Source organism: Macaca mulatta, chromosome 19 (assembly GCF_049350105.2).
Source record: "Macaca mulatta isolate MMU2019108-1 chromosome 19, T2T-MMU8v2.0, whole genome shotgun sequence".
NCBI classification, from domain to species: Eukaryota; Metazoa; Chordata; class Mammalia; order Primates; family Cercopithecidae; genus Macaca; species Macaca mulatta.
This window is the reverse complement of record NC_133424.1, coordinates 15,691,819-15,715,031: the sequence shown is the minus strand read 5'-3', so window position 1 is coordinate 15,715,031 and position 23,213 is coordinate 15,691,819. Positions and strand designations below refer to the sequence as shown.

Sequence of the window (23,213 nt, the reverse complement as noted above, 5' to 3'; positions counted from 1 at the left end):
CCTTTACACGTGCCATCTCCTCTACCTGGATTACTCTTTCCCCAGATTCTCGTGGGGCCCATGTCCTCACTTCCTCCTGGTCTCTCTGCTCAACTCTCACCTACTTAGAGAGTCCTCCTGCTCGTCTTAAGAGAGGCCCTTACTGTATCCCTCTAACTCTATAATTTGTTGCATTTCTCTTTAAATATCAATCAATTTTGATACATGGTATTTGTTCCCTCTTCTGCCCCACCCCCGCCCCTTTTTTAAGAGACAGGGTCTTTTTGCTTGCTCTGTTGCCCAAGCTGGAGTGCAGTGGCATGATCACAGCTCACTGTAGCCAGGACCTCTTGGGTTCAAGCAATCCTCCCTTCTCAGCCTCCCAAGCAGCTAGGATAACAAGCACCTGCCACCATGCTCAGCTAATTTTTTTTTTTTTTTTTAATTTTTTAGACAGAGTCTTGCTCTGTTGCCCAGGCTGGAGTGCAATGGCGTGATCTCAGCTCATTGCAACCTCCGCCTCCTGGCTAAGTTTATTTATTTACTTATTTATTTTTATTTTTTTGAGACGGAGTCTCACTCTGTCGCCCAGGCTGGAGTGCAGTGGTGTGATCTCGGCTCACTGCAAGCTCTGCCTCCCGGTTCAGGCCATTCTCCTGCCGCAGCCTCCTGAGTAGCTGGGACTACAGGCGCCCACCAACGTGCCCGGCTAATTTTTTGTATTTTTAGTAGAGACGGGGTTTCACCGTGGTCTCCATCTCCTGACCTCGTGATCCGCCCGCCTCAGCCTCCCAATGTGCTGGTATTACAGGTGTGAGATACCACACCTGGTCGGTTTTTTTTTTTTTTTTTTTTTTGAGAGACAGGGTCTCACTTTTTGGCCCCAGCTGGTCTCAAATTCCTGGCCTCAAGCGATCCTCCTGCCTTGGCCTCCCAAAGTGCTGGGATTACATGGGCCACCATGCCAGGCTCATTTCCCTTTTTAAAAAAGTCACTTGTCCTCTGTGTATATTTGTTTCAGGGACTGTTGATTTGTTTCAGTCTTCGGCTGAGAAGGTTTTTGGACATTTCTCTAGTGACAATCTTTCTTTATCTGGGGAGAGATAGGACACATAATTAGTCTTGGAGCGTGTTAAAGCTTTGTCTCCCAAGAAAGAATTTACATCTATTACAACATCTTTCTCTCTCTCTCTGGAAAACTGTATCCTTGCTACTAAGACTTTTTTTTTTTTTTTTTTTTAAGCTTTACAGAAAAGCTGAAACAAAACATTTACTGAAACAAAAAGATTAACACTGGTTCATTACTATTAACTCAACTCCAGACTTTATTTGGATTTCACTAGCTTTATCCGCAAATTTGTCCTTTTCTTGATTCCTGGATCCAGTCCAGGGTACTATATTTAATTTACTTGTCACATCTCCTTTCCTGCCTCTGGTCTGTGGCAGTGCCTCAGTCTTTCTTTGTTTTTCATGACCTTGACAGTTTTAGAGAGGCCTGGTTAGGCATTTTATAGAATGTGACTCAATTTGAGTTCCTTTGCTTGCTACTATATTATATAAAAAATATACACATATATATCGCATATTCATTTATAGTGTGGAAAACATACATAACATAAAATTTACCATTTTAAGTATTATTATTTTGTGAGACACGGTTTGCTCTGTCGCCCAGGCTAGAGTGCAGTGGTACATACAGCCCCGCTGGTGTGGAAAGCGAGCTGTGTTCGGACGGCCTGAACCTACGGGATTACATTGTTTGACCAATGGAAGGCTGCGGAAGGTGGGCCCCCAAAGGTCTGGGATCCTGAAGCCGCCGGGGGGCGTGGCCTCCAGGTTTAAAAAAAATAAAATGGGTGTGAGGCCTGCAGTGCGAGCCAATGAAAGGCGAGGGGAGGCGGGGTCTGTGCGCCAGGCGGCCAGTAGAGGCAAGGCTCTTTCGGGTGGCCCCGGAGCGTGGCTCCGACTGTGCGCATGCGCATCGGGCCGGACTACGGGGCGCCGCTGAGCCAAGTGGGCGACCCGGGCAAGGACGGGCTCCCGGGTCACGTGACACGGAGCTGGCCGAATTCTGCAGGAGGCAACGCCATAGCCTAGAGGTGAAAGTGCATAGCCTCGGGGGTCGAGCTGGTGTGGGAGAACTACATCCTGATGCGATGTGACCTCGACCCGTAGCCCGGGGTCTGGGTCCAGGCTCGGGCCCGTGCGCTCTCTAAGGGAGAGGCGTGGCTTGCGTGGAGGGTCGCGCCAGCTAACCTGGGGGCGTGACCTCGTGCCTCTTGGTGACGTACCGTGGGGCGGGCTCACTCCTGGGGCTGAGTTTTGGGGTCCCGTTGTGGAAAGAGGACGGGCTTCTGCCTGTCCACTGACAGGTAGGTAAGTGGAAGATAACTCTGTGGTGCTGTCGTCGCCGCTTTGACCTGTGGTGGCTAGTTTGGGTGGGAGTGGTGGTGACATAAAGGATGGGGGCTAGGCCCGCGAGGGGCGTGACCTTGTCACAGAGAGGCGTGGCTTCACTCCGAGCCTAGGCGCACAAAGGGCGTGGGCTGGCAGGGTTGGGGGCGTGGCCGCACAGAAACTGGCGGCAAGGGGCGTGGTCCTGAATCCGGGCTGGGAGAGGGGGCGCGATTTCTTCCGGATAGGTTCCCTGTCGCGCCCAAATCTGGGAAGTGCCCTTTCTCTCTTAGGTGCCACCTCATGGAGACCCCCGCGGCCGCCGCCCCTGCCGGGAGCTTATTTCCCTCCTTCCTGCTCCTGGCCTGCGGGACGCTGGTGGCCGCCTTGCTAGGCGCCGCGCACCGCCTGGGGCTCTTCTATCAGCTGCTGCACAAGGTGCGGGACATAGAATGGGAGGTGGGCTGGGGGCAGTCAAAGAGGGAGGGACCTCGTGGTGCTGCTTCCAGCTCACTCATTGCGCAGGGTGGGAAAGCGAGCCCCGACTAGTCCAGAGGGACTGGTAAGAGGCTGTGTCCAGGGCCCCGTCTCCATTGCCACGCTGCGTATGGGGGCCTGGACTTTGCCACTAGTGAGAGACAATATGGAAGCTGCCGCTGCCCGGGCACTTGCACCCCACCTACCTCCTTCCCCAGTGACTCTTTTCACAGAACAGATGGACAGCACCCCTAAACTGGATGGGATAAATGCGGCAGAGGGCAGGCACCAGCAAGGGGGTGGCAGTGAGTTTCATAACAGTTGCCCTCTGCTGACAGTACTGTAGACTTTCTTATCTACCCGTTAACCTTTTCCTTGAAAGTAGGTGCTGTTCTTTCTGCCTCATTTTCTGCAAGAGGAAGCTGAGGCTCAGAGAGATTGTGTGGTGGTTTGCCCTAGGTGACATGTTTGGAAAGAGCTGACCCCACAGGCTTCCCCCGAACTCCTTGCACCTGTTTGAAATTTACCCCTTCCTCAGACTTCCTTCTTAACCCTTTCTCTCCTAGCAGGGACCAAGCTTGACCTCTCCCTCCCCAAACCCTTCTCTGATCCTTCCTCTGCTAGCCAAGAGTCATGCCACTGACCTTCAGGACTTGCAGAGATTTAAAGCAAGCCTTGGATGTGTAGGGCTGTGAGGCAGCTGGAGTTGGGAGGCCTCGGCACAGTCTATGCCAGCAGCTCACTCCTATGCCAGGCACATGGTGGCTGGCAGCCTGTCAACTAAGCCCTGGGCCTGTTTAGCGTCTATCAGGAGGGTATCAGGGAGGCTGGAATCAGGAGCCCAGCTGCCAGGCCCTGCAGGGATACTGGAGGACAGTCAGGAGTCACAGCAGATGGCTCCCTGGCAAACTCCCTGGGTTATATAACCGTCTCCTCTCTCCCTGATTGCCCTGCCATCCTGGAGACAGGCAGTGTAACAGTGGGGCACTTAAGAGCGTGGGTTCTATTGGACTTTCATTCTTACTTGGGTAAGTCTTGATGTCCTCAGCTTAAGAGGGATGTAGTGACAAGAGGATCTGATAAGATGTTATGCCTTGCTTTGAGCCTGGTGTGTAGTATAATATATGCCTAACCAAGACCAAGCTTCTCTTGACCTCTCACCCTGCTCCTGCCCCCTTACCTGGGGCAGGGTGATTGCCCCCTTTCCCAGCTGCCCTCTGCCCTGACCTTTAACTTTATTGCTCCACCTGTCCTTGGGCCCAGGTGGACAAGGCAAGCGTCCGGCATGGTGGAGAGAACGTGGCCGCTGTGCTGAGGGCCCATGGCGTGCGGTTCATCTTCACGCTGGTCGGTGGGCACATTTCCCCACTGCTGGTGGCCTGTGAGAAACTGGGCATCCGTGTGGTGGACACACGCCATGAGGTCACGGCCGTCTTTGCTGCTGATGCTATGGCCCGCCTGTCCGGTGAGAGCATTGCGGAGAGGGCTGGGGATTGGTTGGACTGTGGGATACAGTGTCTGTGAGGGTTGGGGTTTTTCAGAGGTGGGAGAATGGCCAAGAGAGTGGGCATGGCTGTGATGGGCTCTGTGTTCCAGGAACGGTGGGTGTGGCGGCAGTGACAGCAGGCCCTGGCCTCACTAACACAGTGACGGCGGTGAAGAATGCTCAGATGGCTCAGTCCCCAGTCCTGCTTCTGGGTGGGGCCGCCAGTACTCTGCTGCAGGTACCCAGTCCTTGGGGGCTGGTGGGGGCCTAGGTGGGGCTTAAAGGGCTCATGTGGTAACCCTACCACACCTCTGTCTTTGCCAGAACCGGGGTGCGCTCCAGGCCATTGATCAGCTGTCCCTTTTCCGGCCACTCTGTAAGTTCTGTGCGTCTGTGCGGAGGGTGAGGGACATCGTGCCCACCCTGAGGGCTGCGATGGCTGCTGCCCAGTCGGGCACCCCAGGTAGGTGGAGGATGGTGATGCTGAGCAGTGCTGGGGCCGAGGGGCTGGGGACATGTTGTGGACTCAGCGTCTTCCCTGCCCCTGCAGGTCCAGTGTTTGTGGAGCTGCCCATTGACGTGCTGTACCCCTACTTCATGGTCCAGAAGGAGATGGTGCCAGCCAAGCCACGCAAGGGCCTCGTGGGCCGAGTGGTCTCCTGGTGAATAGCCCCACCACTGCCATTCTCTCCTCTATCCCCCGTCCTCTCCTGCAGCTTCCAGCCTGTGTCCATCCTCCTTTGATTCACTTGTGGAGTGGGAGGAGACAGCTGTGGGGAGAGCATTCCAGGTAGAAGGAACAGCATGTGCAAAGGTCCTGGGGCAGGAATGAATTGGGTGGGTGGGAAAAGCAAGGTGGCCCTCATGGAGGCAGCAGAGGGGAGAGGCTCAGGACAGCCCTCCTCCTCCTCCTCCATCATCATCTCTTCTTCCTCCTCCCTCTTCCTTCCTCTTCTCCTCCCTTTCCTCCCCGCCTTTCCCCTCGTCTTCTTCATTTTCCTCCTCCTTAAGGATGATCCTTGAACCTCAGAAGGGAGGTTCATTCTTACATTTACAGAGGAGGAAGCTCAGAAAGGTGAAGTCACTTGCCCAAAGTCACACAGCTAAGAAGTAGCAGAGCCCAGGCCGGGAGCGGTGGCTCACACCTGTAATCCCAGCACTTTGGGAGGCCGAGGTGGGTGGATCACGAGCTCAGGAGATCGAGACCATCCTGGCTAATACGGTGAAACCCCGTCTCTACTAAAAGTACAAAAAAAAAAAAAAAAAAAAAAAAGCTGGGCATGGTGGCAGGCGCCCGTAGTCCCAGTTACTCTGGAGGCTGAGGCAGGAGAATGGCGTGAACCCGGGAGGTGAAGCTTGCAGTGAGCCAAGATCACGCCATGGCACTCCAGCCTGGGAGCCTGGGTGACAGTGCGAGACTCTGTCTCAAAAAAAAAAAAAAAAAAGTGGCAGAGCCCAGACTCGAGCCCTCTCCTTTCCTCCTCCTTTCCTTCCCTCACATCTTTGTCCTTTCCTTTTTTTTTTCTTTGAGACAGAGTCTTCGTTCTGTTGCTCAGGCTGGAGTGCAGTGGCGCGATCTTGGCTCACTGCAACCTCCACCTCCTGGGTTCACGCCATTCTCCTGCCTCAGCCTCCCGAGTAACTGGGACGACGGGCGCCTGCCACCACGCCTGGCTAATACTTGTATTTTTTGTAGAGACGAGGTTTCATCATGTTGGCCAGGCTGGTCTTGAACTCTTAACCTCAAATGATCCACCCTCCTCTGAAGGGGTGGCCTGCCCCTCCAGACCTGTGGGCGTTTCTCATTAGATGGAACGAGAGACTTGAGAAAAGAAATGAGACACAGAGACAAAGTATAGAGAAAGAAAAAGTGGGCCCAGGGGACTGGCGCTCAGCATACAGAGGACCCACACCCGCACCGGTCTCTGAGTTCCCTCAGTATTTATTGATCGTTATCTTTACCATCTTGGAAAAGGGGAAGTGGCAGGATAATAGGATCATAGTAGGGAGAAGATCAGCAGAAAGACATGTGAATAAAGATCTCTGTGACATGAGTAAGTTTAAGGAAAAGTGCTGTGCCTTGATATGCATATGCAAATATCTCCATAAACCTTTTTAGTGCATAGAGAGCAGCATTTCCGCTAGCATGTCACACCTTCAGCCCTAAGGCGGTTTTCTCCTTTCTCAGTAAATAGAACATACAATCGGGTTTTACACTGAGATGTTCCATTGCCCAGGGATGGGCAGGAGACAGATGCTTTTCTCTATCAACTGCCAAGAGGCCTTCTTTCCTCTTATACTAGTCCTCCTCAGCACAGACCCTTCACGGGTGTCAGGCTGGGGGACGATCAGGTCTTTCCCTTCCCACGAGGCCATATTTCAGACTGTCACATGGGGAGAAACCTTGGACAATACCTAGCTTTCCTAGGCAGAGGTCCCTGCGACGACCTTCCGCAGTGTATGGGTCCCTGGGTACTTGAGATTAACAGAATGGTGATGACTTTTAACCAGCAAGCTGCCTTCAGGCACTAGTTTAACAAAGCACACCCTACATAGCCCCAAATCCGTTAAACCTTGAGTCACCACAGCACATGTCTCTTGCAAGGACAGGGTTGGGGGTTGGGTTACAGATTAACAGCATCTCAAATACAGAACAAAATGGAGTCTCTTGTGTCTACTTCTTTCCATATAGACACAGTAACAGTCTGATCTCTCTTTCTTTTCCCCACACTCCTTGGCCTCCCAAAGTGTTGGGATTACAGACATAAGCCACCGGGCCTGGCCTGTTCTCTTTTTCCTCCTTTCCTTTCTCCTCTTCCTCTTCTTCCTATTTCTCTCCCTTCCCCTCAGTCCCTTCCCTTTGCCTGTCCTCGGCCCTTCCTTTCTATACATTTAGCGAGCAGCAGCCATGTGCCAGGTTCCAGGACAGGCACGGGGCATCACCAGTGGACAAGGTAGTCAGGTACTCCGGATGTGTGTGAAGCCCCTGAGGGTCAGCTCAGGCAGTAGTGATTTTGTTCTATGGCCTCATTCTTTATTTTTTTGAGACGGAGTCTCACTTTGTCCCCCAGGTTGGAGCGCAGTAGTGCGATCTCAGCTCACTGCAACCTCCACCTGCCGGGTTCAAGAGATTTTCCTGCCTCAGCCCCCCAGTAGCTGGGATTGCAGGTGCAGTCCACCATGCCCAGCTAATTTTTGTATTTTTAGTAGAGATGAGGTTTCAATTCCCAGTCAGTCCCTCCCCTTCTCCTCCTCCTTGCCCCTCTCTCCGGCTGCCTCTCACAAGGCTATCTCTTATCTTGCCTTTTTTGTTTTGTTTTGTTTTGAGACAGGGTCTCGCTCTATCACCCAGGCTGGAGTGCAGTGGTATGATCATAGCTCACCACAGCCTTGAACTCCTGGCCTCGAGCAGTCCTCCTGCCTTAGCCTCCCTTGCCTTTTCTTTACTTGCGGGGTTTCCCACGGTTCCATCCTTGGCTGCTTCTGTGCTGTCTCAGCCTGTCCTTGACAGTGAAAGCAGAGGCTTCTGGCTCTGAGCTCCGACTGTTTCCTGCCAATGCCCATGCGTCTCTCTTTGGCTGGACAGAGCGTCCCCTGAGGGCAGGGCTGGGCAGGATCTATCTTTGTGTCTCCAGGGCCCTGCACAGGTCCTTCAGGAAAGTTGGGGCCCTGGGGCCCAATGAGCAAGGAGACCAGAAGGTCCTGTTTAAAGCAGGAGAGGATAGTGTTCAGAACTCCCATGGATCGAGTGTTACGCAAAGCGCCTCATGACATAAATGGACAGATCCTTGAACCTGGAGAGGGAGGTTCATATTTACATTGACAGAGGCAAGAAGCTCAGAAGGGTGAAGTCACTTGCCCTAAGTCGCACAGCTAGGAAGTGACAGAGCCAGGACTTGAGCGCACATCTCTTGGACCCACAGGCTTAATCCTGGCATGCTGAGCCTGCTTTCCTTGCTTCTGAGGGTCTACGTGGAGTTAGGGTGGACCCCAGAGGCTACTGAGGGGAAACAGGCTGCTGGAGACCTGGCCACCAGGGTTCGTCTGCCCCTGAGGTTTCTTACTCCCCATCCCTGTCCCCATGTCACTTTGCTCCTGGCTTTTCTCCTGGCCCCTCTCCTCCCTCAGATCCTGGAATCCTTGTAGTTCATTCTGGAAACTTGGTTCTTTCCCCTCCCTCTTGCAGGTATTTAGAGAATTACCTGGCCAACCTCTTTGCTGGGGCATGGGAGCCTCAGCCCGAGGGACCGCTGCCCCTGGACATCCCCCAGGCTTCCCCGCAGCAGGTGAATTACCTCTCTTTTTTTGTCTGAGGACCCTACCCAGCAGGGCCTCCTGACCCTCTCCCTGAGTCAGTATTGGGGCCTTGATCTTGGGTGCTCATGGCGACTCAAGGGTGGCCCTTTGGTCGGACACGGTGGCTCACGGTGGTAATCCCAGCACTTAGGGAGGCCAAGGTGGGCAAATCACTTGAAGCCAGGAGTTCAAACTAGCCTGGCCAACGTGGTGAAACCCTGTCTCTACTGAAAATACAAAAGTTAGTCAGGCATGGTGGCATGCGCCTGTAATCCCAGCTACTCTGGAGGCTGAGGCGGGAGAATCATTTGAACCTGGGAGGTGGAGGCTGCAATGAGCTGAGATCACGCCACTGCACTCCATCCTGGGCAACAGAGTGAAACTGTGTCTCAAAAAAAAAAAAAAAAAAAAACATAAAAAGACAATTCTTTGAGCCCCACCTCTCGCCCCAGGTTCAACGCTGTGTGGAGATCCTGAGCCGGGCCAAGAGGCCCCTAATGGTGCTAGGGAGTCAGGCCCTGCTCACCCCGAAGTCTGCTGACAAGCTTCGGTGAGAAGCCCCAGCCCTGCCCTTGTTTTCACATTCCCAGTTCCCGGTCCTTGGGTGCTCTTGGGGAGGCGGGAGGCCCCGGCCACACTGACCTCTGCTCTGTCTGGACTCCTAGGGCTGCCGTGGAGACCCTGGGTGTTCCCTGCTTCCTTGGGGGGATGGCACGGGGGCTGTTAGGCCGCAACCACTCCCTCCACATCCGGGAGAACCGCAGTGCGGCCCTGAAGAAGGCAGATGTCATTGTCCTAGCAGGTGGGCCTGAGCCTCTTCCTTTCCCTCCTTCCCCCAGGAACCCCCTCACCCTGTTACCCAGCTTCACACAAAGGAGGATGAACATCTAGTGGGCACCTACTGTACTTGATACACATTTTCACATAGAGCGCTTTGAACCCTACCAGACACATAATAGGTGTATCAGTTAGCTACTGCCCTGTAACAACCATCCCCAAACTCAATGGCTAAAAATGCATTTCTGATTTCTCAAGACCCACCTATAAGGTAGGTGGTAGCTGTGGTTTTGACTGGGCTCATTTGTGAGTCTGCTCTTGGGTTAGGCAGGAAGGCAGCTGTGCTGATCCAGGCTGGGCTCGCTCACCTGTATGGGGATTGGCTGGCCCTGCAGATGGTCTGGGATGGCTTCAGCTGGGGTCATAGGGTTCTTCATCCCTGTCTCCATGGCCCCCTTGTTTCTCATCCTCCAGTAGGCTAGCCTGGGCCAGCCGACTTGGTGAAGGATGAGAAAACTGTGGGGCTGGGGGAGTGTGGTTGTTCGAGAGAGAGAGTGGAGGCTGTGTGGCTTCTTGAAGTAGAGTCTGCAGGAATGGGGGAGGGGGTCCTGAGTCATCTGGAGGTGTCTTCACTCAGAGGTCTTGCAATTGATGCCAACTGTTGCTGGGGCTGTGGACTAGGGCAACTACACAGGCCTCTCCTTGTGGTTCGGGTTTCCTCCCAGCATGATGGCCTCGGGGTAATCAGACTTCGCAGACAGAGCACACTCCTTGGCCCCACCCAGGCCTCTAAGAGTGAACAAGAAACTGCATCTCTTCTGACCCAGCCTCGGGTGTCATGCTATGTCACTTCTGCCACCTGATTCAAGGAAAGGGGACCCAGGCTGCACCTCTCTCCATGGGAGGCATGTCAAGGTGACCTTGTACAAGTGGATGTAGGGTGGGAGATATTGTGGCCATTCTGGGAAAATACAACCCGCCTCTGCCCTATCCTGTTGGCCAAAGCATGTCATGAGGCCAGCCCAGATTCAGGGGGTGTGGGGAGCTTCAAGGTCACTGCAGGTGGCACAGGTGCAAGGAGACTCGGTGAGGAACAGGGAGTCTTTTGCATCCAGTCCACCACAATGGATCAAGTAAGGTAGAGGACAGGGGCCTCTACCCACTGTATTCCTGTTCTCCACCCCAGGAACCGTGTGCGACTTTCGCCTATCGTATGGCCGTGTCCTCAGCCACAGCAGCAAGATCATCATTGTCAATCGTAACCGGGAAGATATGTTGCTCAACTCAGACGTCTTCTGGAAGCCCCAGGAGGCTGTGCAGGGTGAGCCCCCTAATCCCCCCGTACACATATGCGCTCCTTCCGGTCCCTCTCCTCCTGGTTTCTGCTGCAGCTGGCTTGAACCTGGTATGGTGATCGAGGCCCAGACCTTGCCCTAGGGCGCAGCCTGTCAACCAGAGACAAATAGTTGGCCCTCAAACTGATGAATGCTTCTTTTTTTAATATTTTTTAATTTTTATTTTTTAGAGAGGAGGTCTTGCTCTGTCACCCAGGCTAGAATGCAGTAGTGCGATCACAGCTCACTGCAGCCTCAAACTCAACAGGCTCAAAGCAATCCTCCCACCTCAGCCTCCTGAGTAGCTGGGACTACAAGCTTGCACCACCATGCCAGGCTAATTTTTAATTTTTTTTTTTTTTTCTGTGGAATCAGCATCTCACTATGTTGCCCAGGCTGGTGTCGAACTCCTGGCCTCAAGTGATCCTCCTGCCTCGGCCTCTCAAAGTGCTGAGATTACAGACCAGAGCTACTGCGCCCGGCCTAATCGATGCTTCTGTAGGAACAGATGGTGGGGTGGACACAGGGAAGCTTGAAAACATGCATGTGATTACGTTCCCTCCCACACTGCCCACTGCCCTCAGTGTGCCCACTGCACACTCTTTGGCCCCTTAGCCTCTCTGTCTTCCTGCTGTATCTGTGCCCTCCCCTTATTTGAGTCCCCTTGGACTTGAACTTGTTCATTGTTCTGAGGATGTTGACTCCTCTGCAGCCTAGGCGACAGGACGCTCTTGTGTTAAGCAGAGAAGTGGCACCGTTGCATCCGTGTTGGGAAGGTCCCCTCAGCAGCCGTGGACGGCACGCTGGAAGGGGGCCGGATGGAGGCCAGCGGGGCTGCTAAAAATGGCCAGGACAGAAATGAGGAGGCCTGAACTGGAGATGAACAGTGGGAGAGCCTCACCTTCTCGGAGCCTCCATTTGATCATTTGAAAAATGGGGTGGTGAAAAATACATCACGGGCTGTTTGTTAGTTCACTTCAGTAACGTTTGCCGTGCGCTTCCACGTGCCTGGAATTGAAAGATGTGCTTGGTGGATGTAGCTCTTTTCATTGTTTCCCAGGCAGAAGGAGGTAGAGGGAGGGGACGAGGCCAGCTTGGGTTTGTCACCTGCCTTGTGCTCCTTAACTCTTGTTTCTTGGGTCTTGACCTCCCTTTTCACCTGGGCTGCCCTCCCCTGGTTCTGGGGTGTTTCACCTGTTTTTTTCCTAGGAGCACCCCTGGCCTGCTTCCCGTCTGCCCGCTCGGATGCTGCTGCTGGCTTCCTGCTGTTTTGAGGCCTCTGGTGCTGGAAGAACAGGAGGAAGCCAGCTCCGCACAGCTGTGTCCTCTTCCTTCCCCAGGAGATGTGGGTTCCTTCGTGCTGAAGCTGGTGGAGGGCCTTCAGGGCCAGACATGGGCCCCAGACTGGGTGGAGGAGCTGCGGGAAGCTGACCGGCAGAAGGAGCAGACCTTTCGGTGGGGCCTGGGTGGAGTGGATGTGGGCAGGGGGTTCCCGGCAGACACTGCTGCCAGCGCTGGTGACCTTCGCTGTCCTGTTGCAGGGAGAAGGCAGCGATGCCTGTGGCCCAGCACCTGAACCCAGTGCGGGTGCTGCAGCTGGTGGAGGAAACGCTACCTGACAACTCAATTCTGGTGGTGGATGGCGGGGACTTTGTGGGCACTGCCGCCCATCTGGTACAGCCCCGTGGCCCCCTGTGCTGGCTGGATCCTGGTAAGGAAAGGCTCCCGCCAGGGGCAGTGGGCACCATTCATCTGGACGCCTTCACACCCACCTGCTCTTGGTCCTCTTAGGGGCCTTTGGGACTCTGGGAGTTGGCGCAGGATTTGCACTTGGGGCCAAGCTGTGCCGGCCGGATGCCGAGGTGAGGCACTGGAGTTGAGCACTGGAGTTGGGAGACTTGCTGCTCTCTGGGCCCTGATCCACCCTAACCATCCTGGGTCCCCTCCCCACCAGGTCTGGTGCCTGTTTGGGGATGGAGCCTTTGGCTATAGCCTCATCGAATTTGATACGTTCGTCAGACACAAGGTGACTGGGCTGGCCTGAGGGAAGCTTAGGGCCTGGGGTTCTGGGAGATGTCACCAGGGGTGGGCTGAGGTGGGGAGGGAGCCTTCTGTCTGGCAGAGGCCCTGTCCCTGTCTCTGTCCTCTGGCTGGCCAAGTCATGGGGCTGAAGGCTACAGCCTGCCTTCATCTTCTTTCTGTAGATCCCAGTAATGGCCTTGGTAGGGAATGATGCTGGCTGGACGCAGATTTCTCGGGAGCAGGTGCCGTCTCTGGGCAGCAACGTGGCCTGTAGCCTGGCCTACACTGGTGAGGGGGCCTCAGCAAGGTTGGGAGGACAGGAGGCTGTTTCAGTCCCGGCTGGCTGCACGTGCGGTGGGCTGAATCCTTGCCACCATCTGACTTAATCTTCTCTTTCAGAATATCACAAGGCAGCCATGGGTCTGGGGGCCCGGGGCTTGCTGCTCTCACGGGAGAACGAGGATCAGGTGGTCAAGGTGCTGCACGATGCCCAGCAGCAGTGCCGAGACGGCCACCCGGTCGTGGTGAACATCCTCATTGGGAGGACGGACTTCCGCGATGGCTCCATTGCTGTATAGGGCCTTGTGGGTCAGGATGCTTGGCTGCCTTCCTGCGGCTGGACTGTGTCCAGCTGGTTTGGAGTCTCATCATTGCTTGCCCTGGGCCTATCCCATGAGGCCCGATGACTCCACAACCTCCCTGAGGAGGGGATGGAGGGGTCAAAGCTCAGAGAGGCTCCCTTGTGAGCTCTTCGACCCTCCTCTCCACGGACCCAACTATGCCCTTTGTCCCCTCTCTTACGGAGACTGAATAAACCACCTCTGGCCCACGTGGGCCCACATACTCAGTCTCAGAACCTGTGCATATTGATTTATTATCCACAAAGATGGAGGTGCGGAAAAGAAGAGGGAGACAGGAGGGAACTGTACTCTCCCACTGGAACTCTGGGGCCCACTGAGGCACCATTACTGGGGATTTCAGGGTGGCTGGGCACTGCCAACTGCACCCTCCTCTGTGGTCCCTGAAAGAGCCCCACACGCCTGCTCCAGACGTGTCCACGCACACCAGTCCTCACAGACACACACACACATGCATGGAGGCAATAAATATGTTCCGTACCAGACTGCCCCCAGCCTGACGCTTTGGGGGGCCCCCTCCAAAAGAGAGGGGTTTAAGTGCTCAATTTTTTTTTCAGGGGTGGGGATGAGGGGATGGGGATTGGAAAGGCCAGACTCTGTTATCTCCATTTGCTGACTAGAGGCCAATCGTGGGGTCTTCCCGGGAAAAGGGTGGGGGAAACCAGCTGTTTCTCCATAAGCCCCAGGCTGCCCCTGTGTCCATGCTGGAACCCAGGATAGGGGCTGCCTCCCACAAACAGTGCCTCATGCTAGTCCTTGTGTCGTCCAAGGGAGGGAGAAACAAGAGTGCAGTGCTCAAAGCTAATACTGATTTGGTTGGCAGCAGCAAGAGGGCCGACTAGAGGTGACTCACCACTCCAGGGTGATGCACACCGTAACTGGTGTTGACCCGGCCAAGGGGAGGCAAGAGAGGCCAGCCTAGCAAGCGCGAGAACTGCCTTTTTGGCAACAAAAGGGGAAACCCTTGGTGCTCAGGAAAGATGGTCACAACCTCTGGTCCCTAAAATCCCCAGTACCCAGACTTCGCAACTAGTGTCCAAATACTGGGCCCCGGAAACGGGGAATGAGTCTCAGCCATACATGCGACTGGTCCCATGGTAACTCCCTAACAACCAGGAGCTCGGCCTGAGCAACAGGTTTGACTCTCTTTGGTCACCAGGGCACCGCCTTCGCCACCGGGCGCCCAGTTTTGTAACCGGGGTCCCGCCCTGTCCTCTGGCTCAGAGGCACACGTTGATTTGCTTGGAGAGCTCTCTCTCCAGATCCAGGATGAGGGCGTCGAAGTCTTTGAGATTCAGGTGCGGGTTGAAGGGTGCATCGAAGTCATCTTCGAAGTCAGCGGTGACCCTCGGCTCACCGACGTCCTCGTCCTCGCTGTCACTGCCCGTCACGTGGTCGTAGTCTGGCCCGGACAGGAAGTCCCGCCCACAAGACAGGAAGTCCCGCCCGCAAACGCTCCAGTCGCCGGCGTAGCGGTTGCTCGGGGGGCTCTCAGGGCCTCCTCGGCCGCGGGGCCGAGTCACCACTTCGGGGTCTGCCAGCGGTAAGTGCAGAGGTGGTTGTCGTTTGGGTCGTAAGTACAGCGCGACATCTGGAGCTTCTCCGGGCAGGCGGGGATCTGAAGGGGGACAGGGCGGGTCATACAGAGAGGAGACAGCCGACTTCTGATTGGCTGCTTAGGGAACTAGGCTCCTGATTGGCCTGTGGGAAGAGGCCTTCGACCGTTTCAGGGTTTCACCGGCGGAGCTAGAATTGGTTGCTTAGGCGACTAGACCTCTGATTGGCATGTCAAGAGGCAGGGCCTCTGACTGCATCAAAGATGGATAGCAGCAGGTGCCCTGGATCATGCCTGTAATCCCAGCACTTTGGGAGGCCTGAGGCAGGCGGATCACTTGAGGTCAGGAGTTCAAGACCAGCCTGGCCAACACCGTGAAACCCCGTCTCTACTAAAAATACAAAAATTAGCTAGGACTGGTAGTGCGTGCCTGTAATTCCAGCACTTTGGGAGGACTGAAGTGGGTGGATCACTTGAGGTCAGGAGTTCAAGACCAGCCTGGCTAACACAGTGAAACCCCCTCTCTACTTAAAATATAAAAATTAGCCAGGACTGGCCGGGCGCGGTGGCTCACGCCTGTAATCCCAGCGCTCTCGGAGGCCGAGGTGGGTGGATCACGAGGTCAGGAAATCAAGACCATCCTGGCTACCACGGTGAAACCCTGTCTCTACTAAAAAAAAACAAAAAACAAAAAATTAGCTGGGCGTGGTGGCGGGTGCCCGTAGTCCCAGCTACTCGGGGGGCTGAGGCAGGAGAATGAATGGCATGAGCCCTGGAGGCAGAGCTTGCAGTGAGCCGAGGTCACACCACTGCACTGCAGCCTGGGTGACAGAGAGAGATCTCGGAAAAAAAAAAAAAAAAAAAAAAAAAAAAGTAAAGATGAATCTGCTCTGTGGGGCAAAGTGATTCAGTTTATAATCCCAGTACTTTGGGAGGCTGAGGCAGGAGGATGGCTTGAGATCATGAGTTTGAGACCAGCTTGGGCAGTATAGAGAAACCCTGTCTTTACAAAATAATAATAATAATAATAAAAAAGACAAAACAGATAGATTGGTTGGATCTGAACTGGTTGCTGAGGCAACCAGGTACCAGTTTACTCCATGAGGGGACGTAGCCTGCTTCAAGCCCAAGACACTGATTGGTCCCCTAAGGTGGCATCACTGCAGCAGCCTGGCTCAGACTGGTGGTGCAGGTCCTGGGCATGAGCTCACCTGGCCAAGACTGCAGCAGGTAGTGCAGCACCTCGATGTGGCGCTTGAAGTCCACTGCACTGGTGAGGCCTGGGCCGGAGCTGCGGGCACGAGGCCTTGTGGGTGCCTGGCGTGCCGGCAGCAGCACAGGCCCGAAGCACACTGCCAAGTTCTGTGGGGTCATGCGATTGTAGGCATGGAAGGAGGAGACAAGGCGCAGGTGGTCCAGGAGAAGCGTCAGGGTGGCCTGGGAGAGGGTTGAGAGGATGTAAGTCAGACAAAGTCAGGCCCCTGGGGCACCTACCTGCAAGAGACTAAGGTGGCTAGAGTAAGGAAGCAGGTTCACAGTCTCATAGCTGGGATGTGGTCGGGTTAAGACTATTAATCATTAGGTATTAGTATTATGAGCCTATTTTGCTGGAGGGAAGACTGAAGCCAAAGGCAACTAAGCATTGGAAAGGCAAAGCTGCCATGAATCCCATTTTACAGATGAAGGTATTGAAGCATAGAGAGGGATGGAACTTGTCTAGGTTCCCTCAGCCAGGAACCTCCCTTGTAGGTTGAAAGACCAGCATTCAGCATGCATTTTTGACACATCCTGGCTGTGTGACCTTGGGTAACTCACTCAACTGCTTTGGGCCTCAGTTTCCAAATCTTTGAAGTGGGATGCTAATAGCACCTATTTCTTGGGGATATGATGCTGCTGCCAGCTCATGCCCATCGCAGGCCCAGCCATGGGTGAAACATTCTATTGGAATTAGCCCACTCTCAAGTCCCATCACTCCCACCAGGCCCAACTCACTCTTTCCACATCCGGCAGGCAGCTGAGAAGCCCTCGGGTGCCCTCAGTGGTGGGGGGAGCTCTGTTTGGGGGGTCCCGAGCCATGGCCTCCAGTACCACCTGATACAGGGGCTGGGTGATGAGCGGAGTGGGCAACTCTCGAAGATAATCCTTGAGGATGCCTGTGAACACAGGGCCCCCTCTGGTCAGGGCACCACTGGCTTCTAAGGCCAAGGAGGGGCACAGACAAGGGGGAAGAGGAGGTGGGTGAAAGCAAGGTCAGATAGGAGGAGTGAGGTCCCAGAGGAGCCCCAAGGCCTTGAAGTGAGGCCTTGAATGGGGGTGAGCAGGCAGAGGAGAGGGGGCCATGCTGACCAGTGATGACATTGATATCGGGGTACAGGTCCTCAGATAGGCAGACCGCTGCACTGTCCCGCTCAAAGGCATCCCGAAGCTCTTTCTTCACTGCCGCTGAACCACATAGACGGTACAGTCCCACTACCTGGAGGCGGGAAGAGAGAGTGAATATCTTCCTGCTGGGGCCACAGACTAATCGGCCCAGTGGGGTGAGCACTGGAATTCTGGGCCACGGCAGCAATGGACACTGGGGGCTGGGAGGTTGGAACTACCTTGACAACCTGGCCTTGTAAACCCTCTGCTTGGACTACTTGTCTTGGCTCCCACCTCCTCTGACTTAGGAAACTCTGATGCTTCTTCCAGGAAGCTTTCCATGACTACCCCAGGTTTTGTTTTAAGCTCTCCCAGACCCTAGGTACACCCCCGCCCCACTCTAGTCCCAGTTAGTTTTACATTTATGAATGACTAGAGTCGTATCTTTTCCCCCATCAGACTCTGAGCCCCAGGAGGGCTTGGATCCTGTTATTAAATCGATGGATGACCCATGGGTTCTGCCCAGGGTGCCACAGTCAAGGGGGGGCCTTCTGCCCTTGTCTAGGCTGGGATTGGAGCTAGGAGTGGCTCAGGCCTGGGGTAGGGGTCTGGCATCTGTACATAGGGTGTCCTGAAGAGTGGGTCTGAGGTCTGGGGGCCAGAGGGGTGGAGTGGGGTGGGTGCTTACCCGCAGCCCTCGGTGCTCGATCTGCCCAACGCACTTCTGGATGATGAGGGGCACCTGGCCGGGGGGCCGCTCCCGCTCCACCAGCAGTGGCAGTGGCAGCCCGAAGACGCGGGGCTCAGCTGTGGCAGGAGCTTCCTGCTGCTCCGACAGGGTCAGCTTGGCATAGAGCAGCCCCTGGGGCTCCAGGCGCACGGCCAGCTGTTGGGCCTGGCACCCTGAGGACACAAGGGCCTGAGCCGGGTACTCTGAAGCTTCATGTACCCCCCCGGCCTCCCTACTCCAGGTCACACCTTCTGCCCGGAGCCCAGCCCCCTAGGCACTCTGCGGGGGTGGCGGTGGGGTTTGGGGGTCCCTGCCCCTCCTCCCCTGCAGCCACGTGTCCTACCTCGGAAGACCGTGGGCAGCAGCACGGTGCCCTGGGCACAGGGCCGGTGCCTTCTCACGCCAGGGTCCCATGCAAGCACCAGGGCGCGCAGGAGCCTGGCGGCCTCCAACTCCAGGTGGAAAGTGTGGTCCAGCCGCAGGAAGTCCGGCCCCCCTCGCAGCGGCCCTGTTCGGGCCCGGGCCTCCCCATCCACTTGTAGTAGGCAGCAGAGGTCTCTGGGGGTGGCCCCTGGCGCTGGCCGCAGCCCTCCGAGACCGTACAGGTGCAGGCTGAGGCGGCCCCAGAGTGCAGCCGGGGGTGCCCGGGCTGTGGGACCCACCTCGTAGGGCCGGAAGGAGGTGGGCGACGGGGGCCCAGCTGGGCGCTCCGGTGAGTCTCCGTCGCTGAGGTAACCGGCCCTCGGGCTCCGGGTGCCCCCGGGCCCTGCTGCCCGCCCGGGGCCCCCCACGCTGCTGTCCAGGTGGTAGCGGCTGATGACGGAGCCCGCAGGGGCAGCCCTCTCGCGCTCCCTGCCAGCCCGGGGGCCTCGCAGGCTCAGGCGGCGCCGCAGTTCCGGCAGCTTCTTCATCTTTATGGAGAGGCGCCTGGCGGGGCCCGGGGACTTGGTGCGGGAGGCTTTGGCCGGGGGGCTGGCAGGGGCTGCACCTGTGTGGAGAGCAGACCTCAGGGTCCAGGAACCTGGGCTTAGGGGAGGAGGGTGAGGCTGGTGCTTCCCTGGGGAGGGGCTGTGAGGCTGGTGTTTCCCTGAAGGGAAGGGGTGTGAAGCTGGTGCTCCCCTGAAGGGAAGGAATGTGATGCTTGTGCTCCCCTGAGGGGGAGGGGGTGTGAGGCTGGTGCTCCCCTGAAGGGAAGGGATGTGAGGCTGGTGCTCCCCTGAAGGGAAGGGATGTGAAGCTGGTGCTCCCCTGAAGGGAAGAGGTGTGAAGCTGGTGCTCCCCTGAAGGGAAGGAATGTGATGCTTGTGCTCCCCTGAGGGGGAGGGGGTGTGAGGCTGGTGCTCCCCTGAGGGGGAGGGGGTGTGAGGCTGGTGCTCACCTGGGGGAAGGAGATGTGAAGCTTGTTCTTACCTTGGGGGGCCAGGCCCTCTGGCTCAGCTGAGCCTGGCTGTGGCCCTGGGGGCTCAGGTGCTGGAGGTCTGGGGTCTTCCTCAGGGATGGGGTTGTACCAGATCTCGCCCGCGGGCTCTCCACTGCCAGGTACCCCAGGCCCTAAAGAGGTGTCCTCAGCTGGCTTGGCCCCACCCAGCACCCATCGGCGGCTGCTGGGCTCCAGGCTTTGCAGGTAGGCCCCCCGTGCAGGGCTCCTTGATGCCTCAGGGCTAGGGGGCCCCTCTGCTCCAGCCTGGGACCCTTCGGGAGCCTGGGGCTCTGGCTCTGGAGGGCTGGGCTCTGGGCGCTGGGCTGGGCGGCCTGGTGGAGAGCAAGGGGAGTGAGACCCAGCCCCTCACTTCCTGCAGAGCAGCCCTGTGCAATTGATCAGTGGGTGGGATGCTGTGTACAGCCCTGGCCCGCCCCTGATAAGTCACTGTTCCTTGGATCCTGCTCTTTTGGTTGGAATAGGCAGCCACAGGCTAGTGATCTCGGTTATCAGCTTAGAGCGCCCCCTGCTCAATCCCTGACATCCCAAAAGGGGACTCCGTCCCTGCAGCCTCAGGGTTCTAAGTCAGGCTTCCTGGGGCCCGTAGGTACTGCGTTCCAGTCTCCACTTCCTCTCTCCTCTCAATAACTGTGGCATGGAGCTTTGCACTTGTGTGGCCTTGGGCAAGTCGCTTCCCTCTCTGAGGCTCAGTATTCTCCTGTGAAATGGGGGGATGTGATTTCCATGTCCAGGGAGGCTTCCAGGAGCCTTCTGGAAAAGTACACAGCCCACAGCAGGCACTACGTGCTCAGGAGTGAGGAGCTGGGTTCTCTATTCCCTGCAGCACAGTCACTCCCAGTCTCCTGCCCTTTTTACCCTCCCTCCTGTCTTCCAAACTCTGTCGCCATCCTGGGATGGGCCCTTGTCCTTCAGCCCAGGCCAGGCCCCCCAGGCTTAATGCCTTGGGACTTCCCCTTCCGTCCCTCCTCTCCTCTCTCATGTCCTGGGCTGTTTCCTGTGTGTGTTTGTGTTTGGGCATCCCTGTCCCTTCTCCCTGCCCTGGGAACCTTGGGAATCTTTGGGAAGGCCTGGGGGGAAGGGGCACGTCCATGGAATGGTCTGGCCTTCCTCCTTTAACTCCTTCCTTCCTGGGTCCCCCTATCCCACGCAGCTATTTCTCTAAGGTCTTTACTTGCTACCCTGCTGAACTCCTCTTCTGGTCACCTCCCATGTCTACCCTCTAGGGTCTCTATTGGTAGCAAAGCCCAAAGAGCTGTTTAAGTCACCGGCCCTGGGCACATTACCCCATTGCTCCGTGCCTCAGTTTCCCCATCTGTATAAAGGGCACAGTTTCCTGGGGCTAAGGCAGGCGCAGTTGCAGTCACCGGTTAGTAGGTGGGAGGTAGAGGGCGGCAGCTACTCTGATTGACGGGCCGCCCCTCTCTCCTTTGCAGGAGTGCACCCCTCATCTCCCATCCTGCGCCTCCAGGGCTTCCGATGCCCCTTGCCCAGCCTGACTGGGCCCCAGTGTCCCGGCCTCCCAGCCCCTCCTCCCCTCCACCCTCCAGGCTCTCAGTCGCAGCCCCATTTCCTGTCGTGGGCGAGGCCCCCTCCCGGGCCTCCCAAGGAGCCCGCAGCGCTGGCATCCTCGGCCAGCTGCACATAACGGTCCGTGCCCCCCTCCCTCCCAGTCCCTTCCTTCCAGGACCCCTACCCTCCCCTGGCTGGAGGCACCACAGTCTGCAGCGGGGTGCGGGGGGCTCCCCCTAATCCCCCCACCGTCTGTCCTCGGGGCCCTGGGACCCCGCTCCTAGGCAGGGCGGGGTTCGGCGCCCTCTCTTCCCCCACGGATCTCTGCTCACCGCGCTCCTTGGCGTCCGACTTTTTCCGGGGAAGTTTCTCCCGGCCCCGCAGGCGGGAGAAGGTTTTCCTGAGTAGCGGCTCGGCCATGCTGCGGCCCGGGCCGGGCCGAGCCGAGTGCGCGCCCCGGGCTCCGGCCGCGCCGCCCCGCGCCCTCCCCGCCCCGCCCGGGCCTCCCCGCCCGCCCCCCACCCCGAGCCAGCAGGAAGCACATTCCGGGAATGCTTGGCCCAAACTTTTTTTTTTTTTTTCTTTCCCTTTCCCGCGGCCTGAGCGGGCGATGCTGGGAGATGTAGTTGCCTGGGGCCGGGAGGGGATGGAATGGGGGCTCCGGGTGCCCGGATCCGCTCCAGCTTCGATGGGACGTGACGATCCCTGGTCTTCCTCCTCACCCACCCTCCCTGGATAGGACTCTGGGTGATGGCATCCAGGAAGTTCTCTTGGGTCTGTCTCACCGCTCTCCTTCCCAGGTACTGCTTCAACCTGGTGCAAGCCGTAGTGTCATTCGTTTCAATGACCGTCCCCACTACCCAACCCACCTTAAGCCTCTTCCTTGGTCTCCTCATGCCACTCTTTCCCCACTCAATTCTCTCACCTCCAAATTCCAATTACTACTGCTGTTTGACAAACCATCCCCAAACGTGATGATGTAAAACAACCATGTCGTGATTGTGAAAGGAAAATAAATCTTGAGGCCCCCAAAGCACTAAGCCAAAGGGAAAATGTCAAACTGGTAACTGTGTAGGGCAAACCTGCCTCCCATTCTATTCCTAAGATAGCTACAAGGTTGAAAAAGCTATCTGGGCACGGTGGCTCACTCCTGTAATCCTAGCACTTTGGGAGGCTGAGGTGACGGATCACTTGAGGTCAGGAGTTCAAAACCAGGCTGGCCAACATGGTGAAACCCCATCTCTACTAAAAATACAAAAAAAAAAAAAAAAAAGAAAAGAAAAAAAAATTAGCCAGGCATGGTGGGTGGGCTTCAGTAATCCCAGCTACTTGGGAGGCTGGGGCAGGAGAATTGCTTGAACACGGGAGGTGGAGGTTGCAGTGAATCAAAATTGTGCCACTGCACTCTAGCTTGGTCATTAGAGCAAGATGCCGTCTAAAAAAAAGAAGAAGAAAAGAAAAAAAAAGAGCTACACACTTCCCTCACAATTTGCCCACAGGGAAATTCCTTATGGACAAAGGACAGGCAGAACTCAAAACTCCCTCTGCTCACATGAGACAAACACATATCTGATTGCTTCCTTGCCTATTTGTTTCACTAAGCCAGACTAAGGCATATCTTAGTCTTATCATAAGTGACTGTCTCTGTAAATTGCATATTCAGAAAGGCTAGTCAGAAACTCAAAAGAATGCAATTGTTTCTCTCTTATCTACCTTTAACCTGGAAGCCCTCTCCCTACGTTTGAGTTGTCCTGCCTTCCCAGACCAAACCCACATGCATCTTACATATGTCGATTGCTGTCTCATGTCTCCCTAAAATATATAAAACTAGACCAAGCTGGTCTAGCTGGTACCACCACAGCTCACTGCAGTCTCAACCTCTTGGGCTCAGGTGATGCTCCTGCCTCAGCCTCCCCAGCAAGTGGGACTACAGGCACATGTCACCATACCTGGCCAATTTCCCTACTTTTTGTACAGATGGAGTCTCATTATGTTGCCCAGACTGGTCTCAAACTCCTGGGCTTGACTGGGTGTGGTGGCTCACGCCTGTAATCCCAGCACTTTGGGAGGCCAAGGCGGGTAGATCACGTGAGGTTGGGAGTTCGAGACCAGCCTGGCCAACATGGGGAAACCCCATCTCTACTAAAAATACAAAATTAACTGGGGGTGGTGGCATAGGCCTATAATCCCAGCTACTTGGGAGGCTGAGGCAGG

The 23,213-nt window shown here is 56.0% G+C and overlaps 2 protein-coding genes across 7 annotated transcripts; one reads left to right on the top strand and one right to left on the bottom strand.

The window, feature by feature from the left end:
• Positions 1–1,965: 1,965 nt before the first annotated feature.
• Positions 1,966–13,612, top strand: ILVBL (ilvB acetolactate synthase like). 5 transcript variants are annotated; one of them, NM_001258051.1, is given in 16 exon segments: positions 1,966–2,078; positions 2,667–2,811; positions 4,114–4,315; positions 4,447–4,574; positions 4,661–4,799; positions 4,887–4,998; positions 8,523–8,622; positions 9,085–9,182; positions 9,298–9,434; positions 10,596–10,730; positions 12,084–12,198; positions 12,285–12,454; positions 12,535–12,605; positions 12,698–12,769; positions 12,948–13,053; positions 13,165–13,502. In NM_001258051.1, coding segments are annotated over 15 exon segments (1,899 nt in total). In that variant the 5' UTR covers positions 1,966–2,078; positions 2,667–2,676; the 3' UTR covers positions 13,344–13,502.
• Positions 13,613–13,620: 8 nt separating this feature from the next.
• On the bottom strand, positions 13,621–21,519 carry SYDE1 (synapse defective Rho GTPase homolog 1). Of its 2 annotated transcripts, none has more exons than XM_015123165.3 (8): positions 21,332–21,519; positions 19,460–19,801; positions 18,393–19,037; positions 18,008–18,222; positions 17,305–17,431; positions 16,951–17,111; positions 16,170–16,395; positions 13,621–15,021 (listed from the first exon to the last, which is right to left on the bottom strand). In XM_015123165.3, the coding sequence occupies exons 1-8, from the start codon at positions 21,417–21,419 to the stop codon at positions 14,624–14,626; spliced, it is 2,202 nt and encodes a 733-aa protein (XP_014978651.2). In that variant the 5' UTR covers positions 21,420–21,519; the 3' UTR covers positions 13,621–14,623. The 2 variants fall into 2 exon arrangements, with proteins under 2 accessions (XP_014978651.2, XP_028695900.2); XM_028840067.2 differs by having other exon boundaries at positions 19,460–19,600; positions 21,332–21,493.
• Between the last annotated feature and the right edge of the window lie 1,694 nt (positions 21,520–23,213).

What these genes read in the sequence shown, in the direction of transcription:
- ILVBL (XM_077976592.1), top strand. Translation starts at nt 2,677, where the DNA reads ATGGAGACCCCCGCGGCCGCCGCCCCTGCCGGGAGCTTATTTCCCTCC. An exon ending in TGCCCAGTCGGGCACCCCAG is followed by an intron (nt 4,800 to 4,886) that starts GTAGGTGGAGGA and finishes CTGCCCCTGCAG; the next exon opens with GTCCAGTGTTTGTGGAGCTG. An exon ending in AGATGTCATTGTCCTAGCAG is followed by an intron (nt 9,435 to 10,595) that starts GTGGGCCTGAGC and finishes TCTCCACCCCAG; the next exon opens with GAACCGTGTGCGACTTTCGC.
- SYDE1 (XM_015123165.3), bottom strand. Translation starts at nt 21,419, where the DNA reads ATGGCCGAGCCGCTACTCAGGAAAACCTTCTCCCGCCTGCGGGGCCGG. An exon ending in GTCGGACGCCAAGGAGCGCG is followed by an intron (nt 19,802 to 21,331) that starts GTGAGCAGAGAT and finishes GCTCTCCACCAG; the next exon opens with GCCGCCCAGCCCAGCGCCCA. An exon ending in GCCTGCCGGATGTGGAAAGA is followed by an intron (nt 16,396 to 16,950) that starts GTGAGTTGGGCC and finishes ACCCTCTCCCAG; the next exon opens with GCCACCCTGACGCTTCTCCT.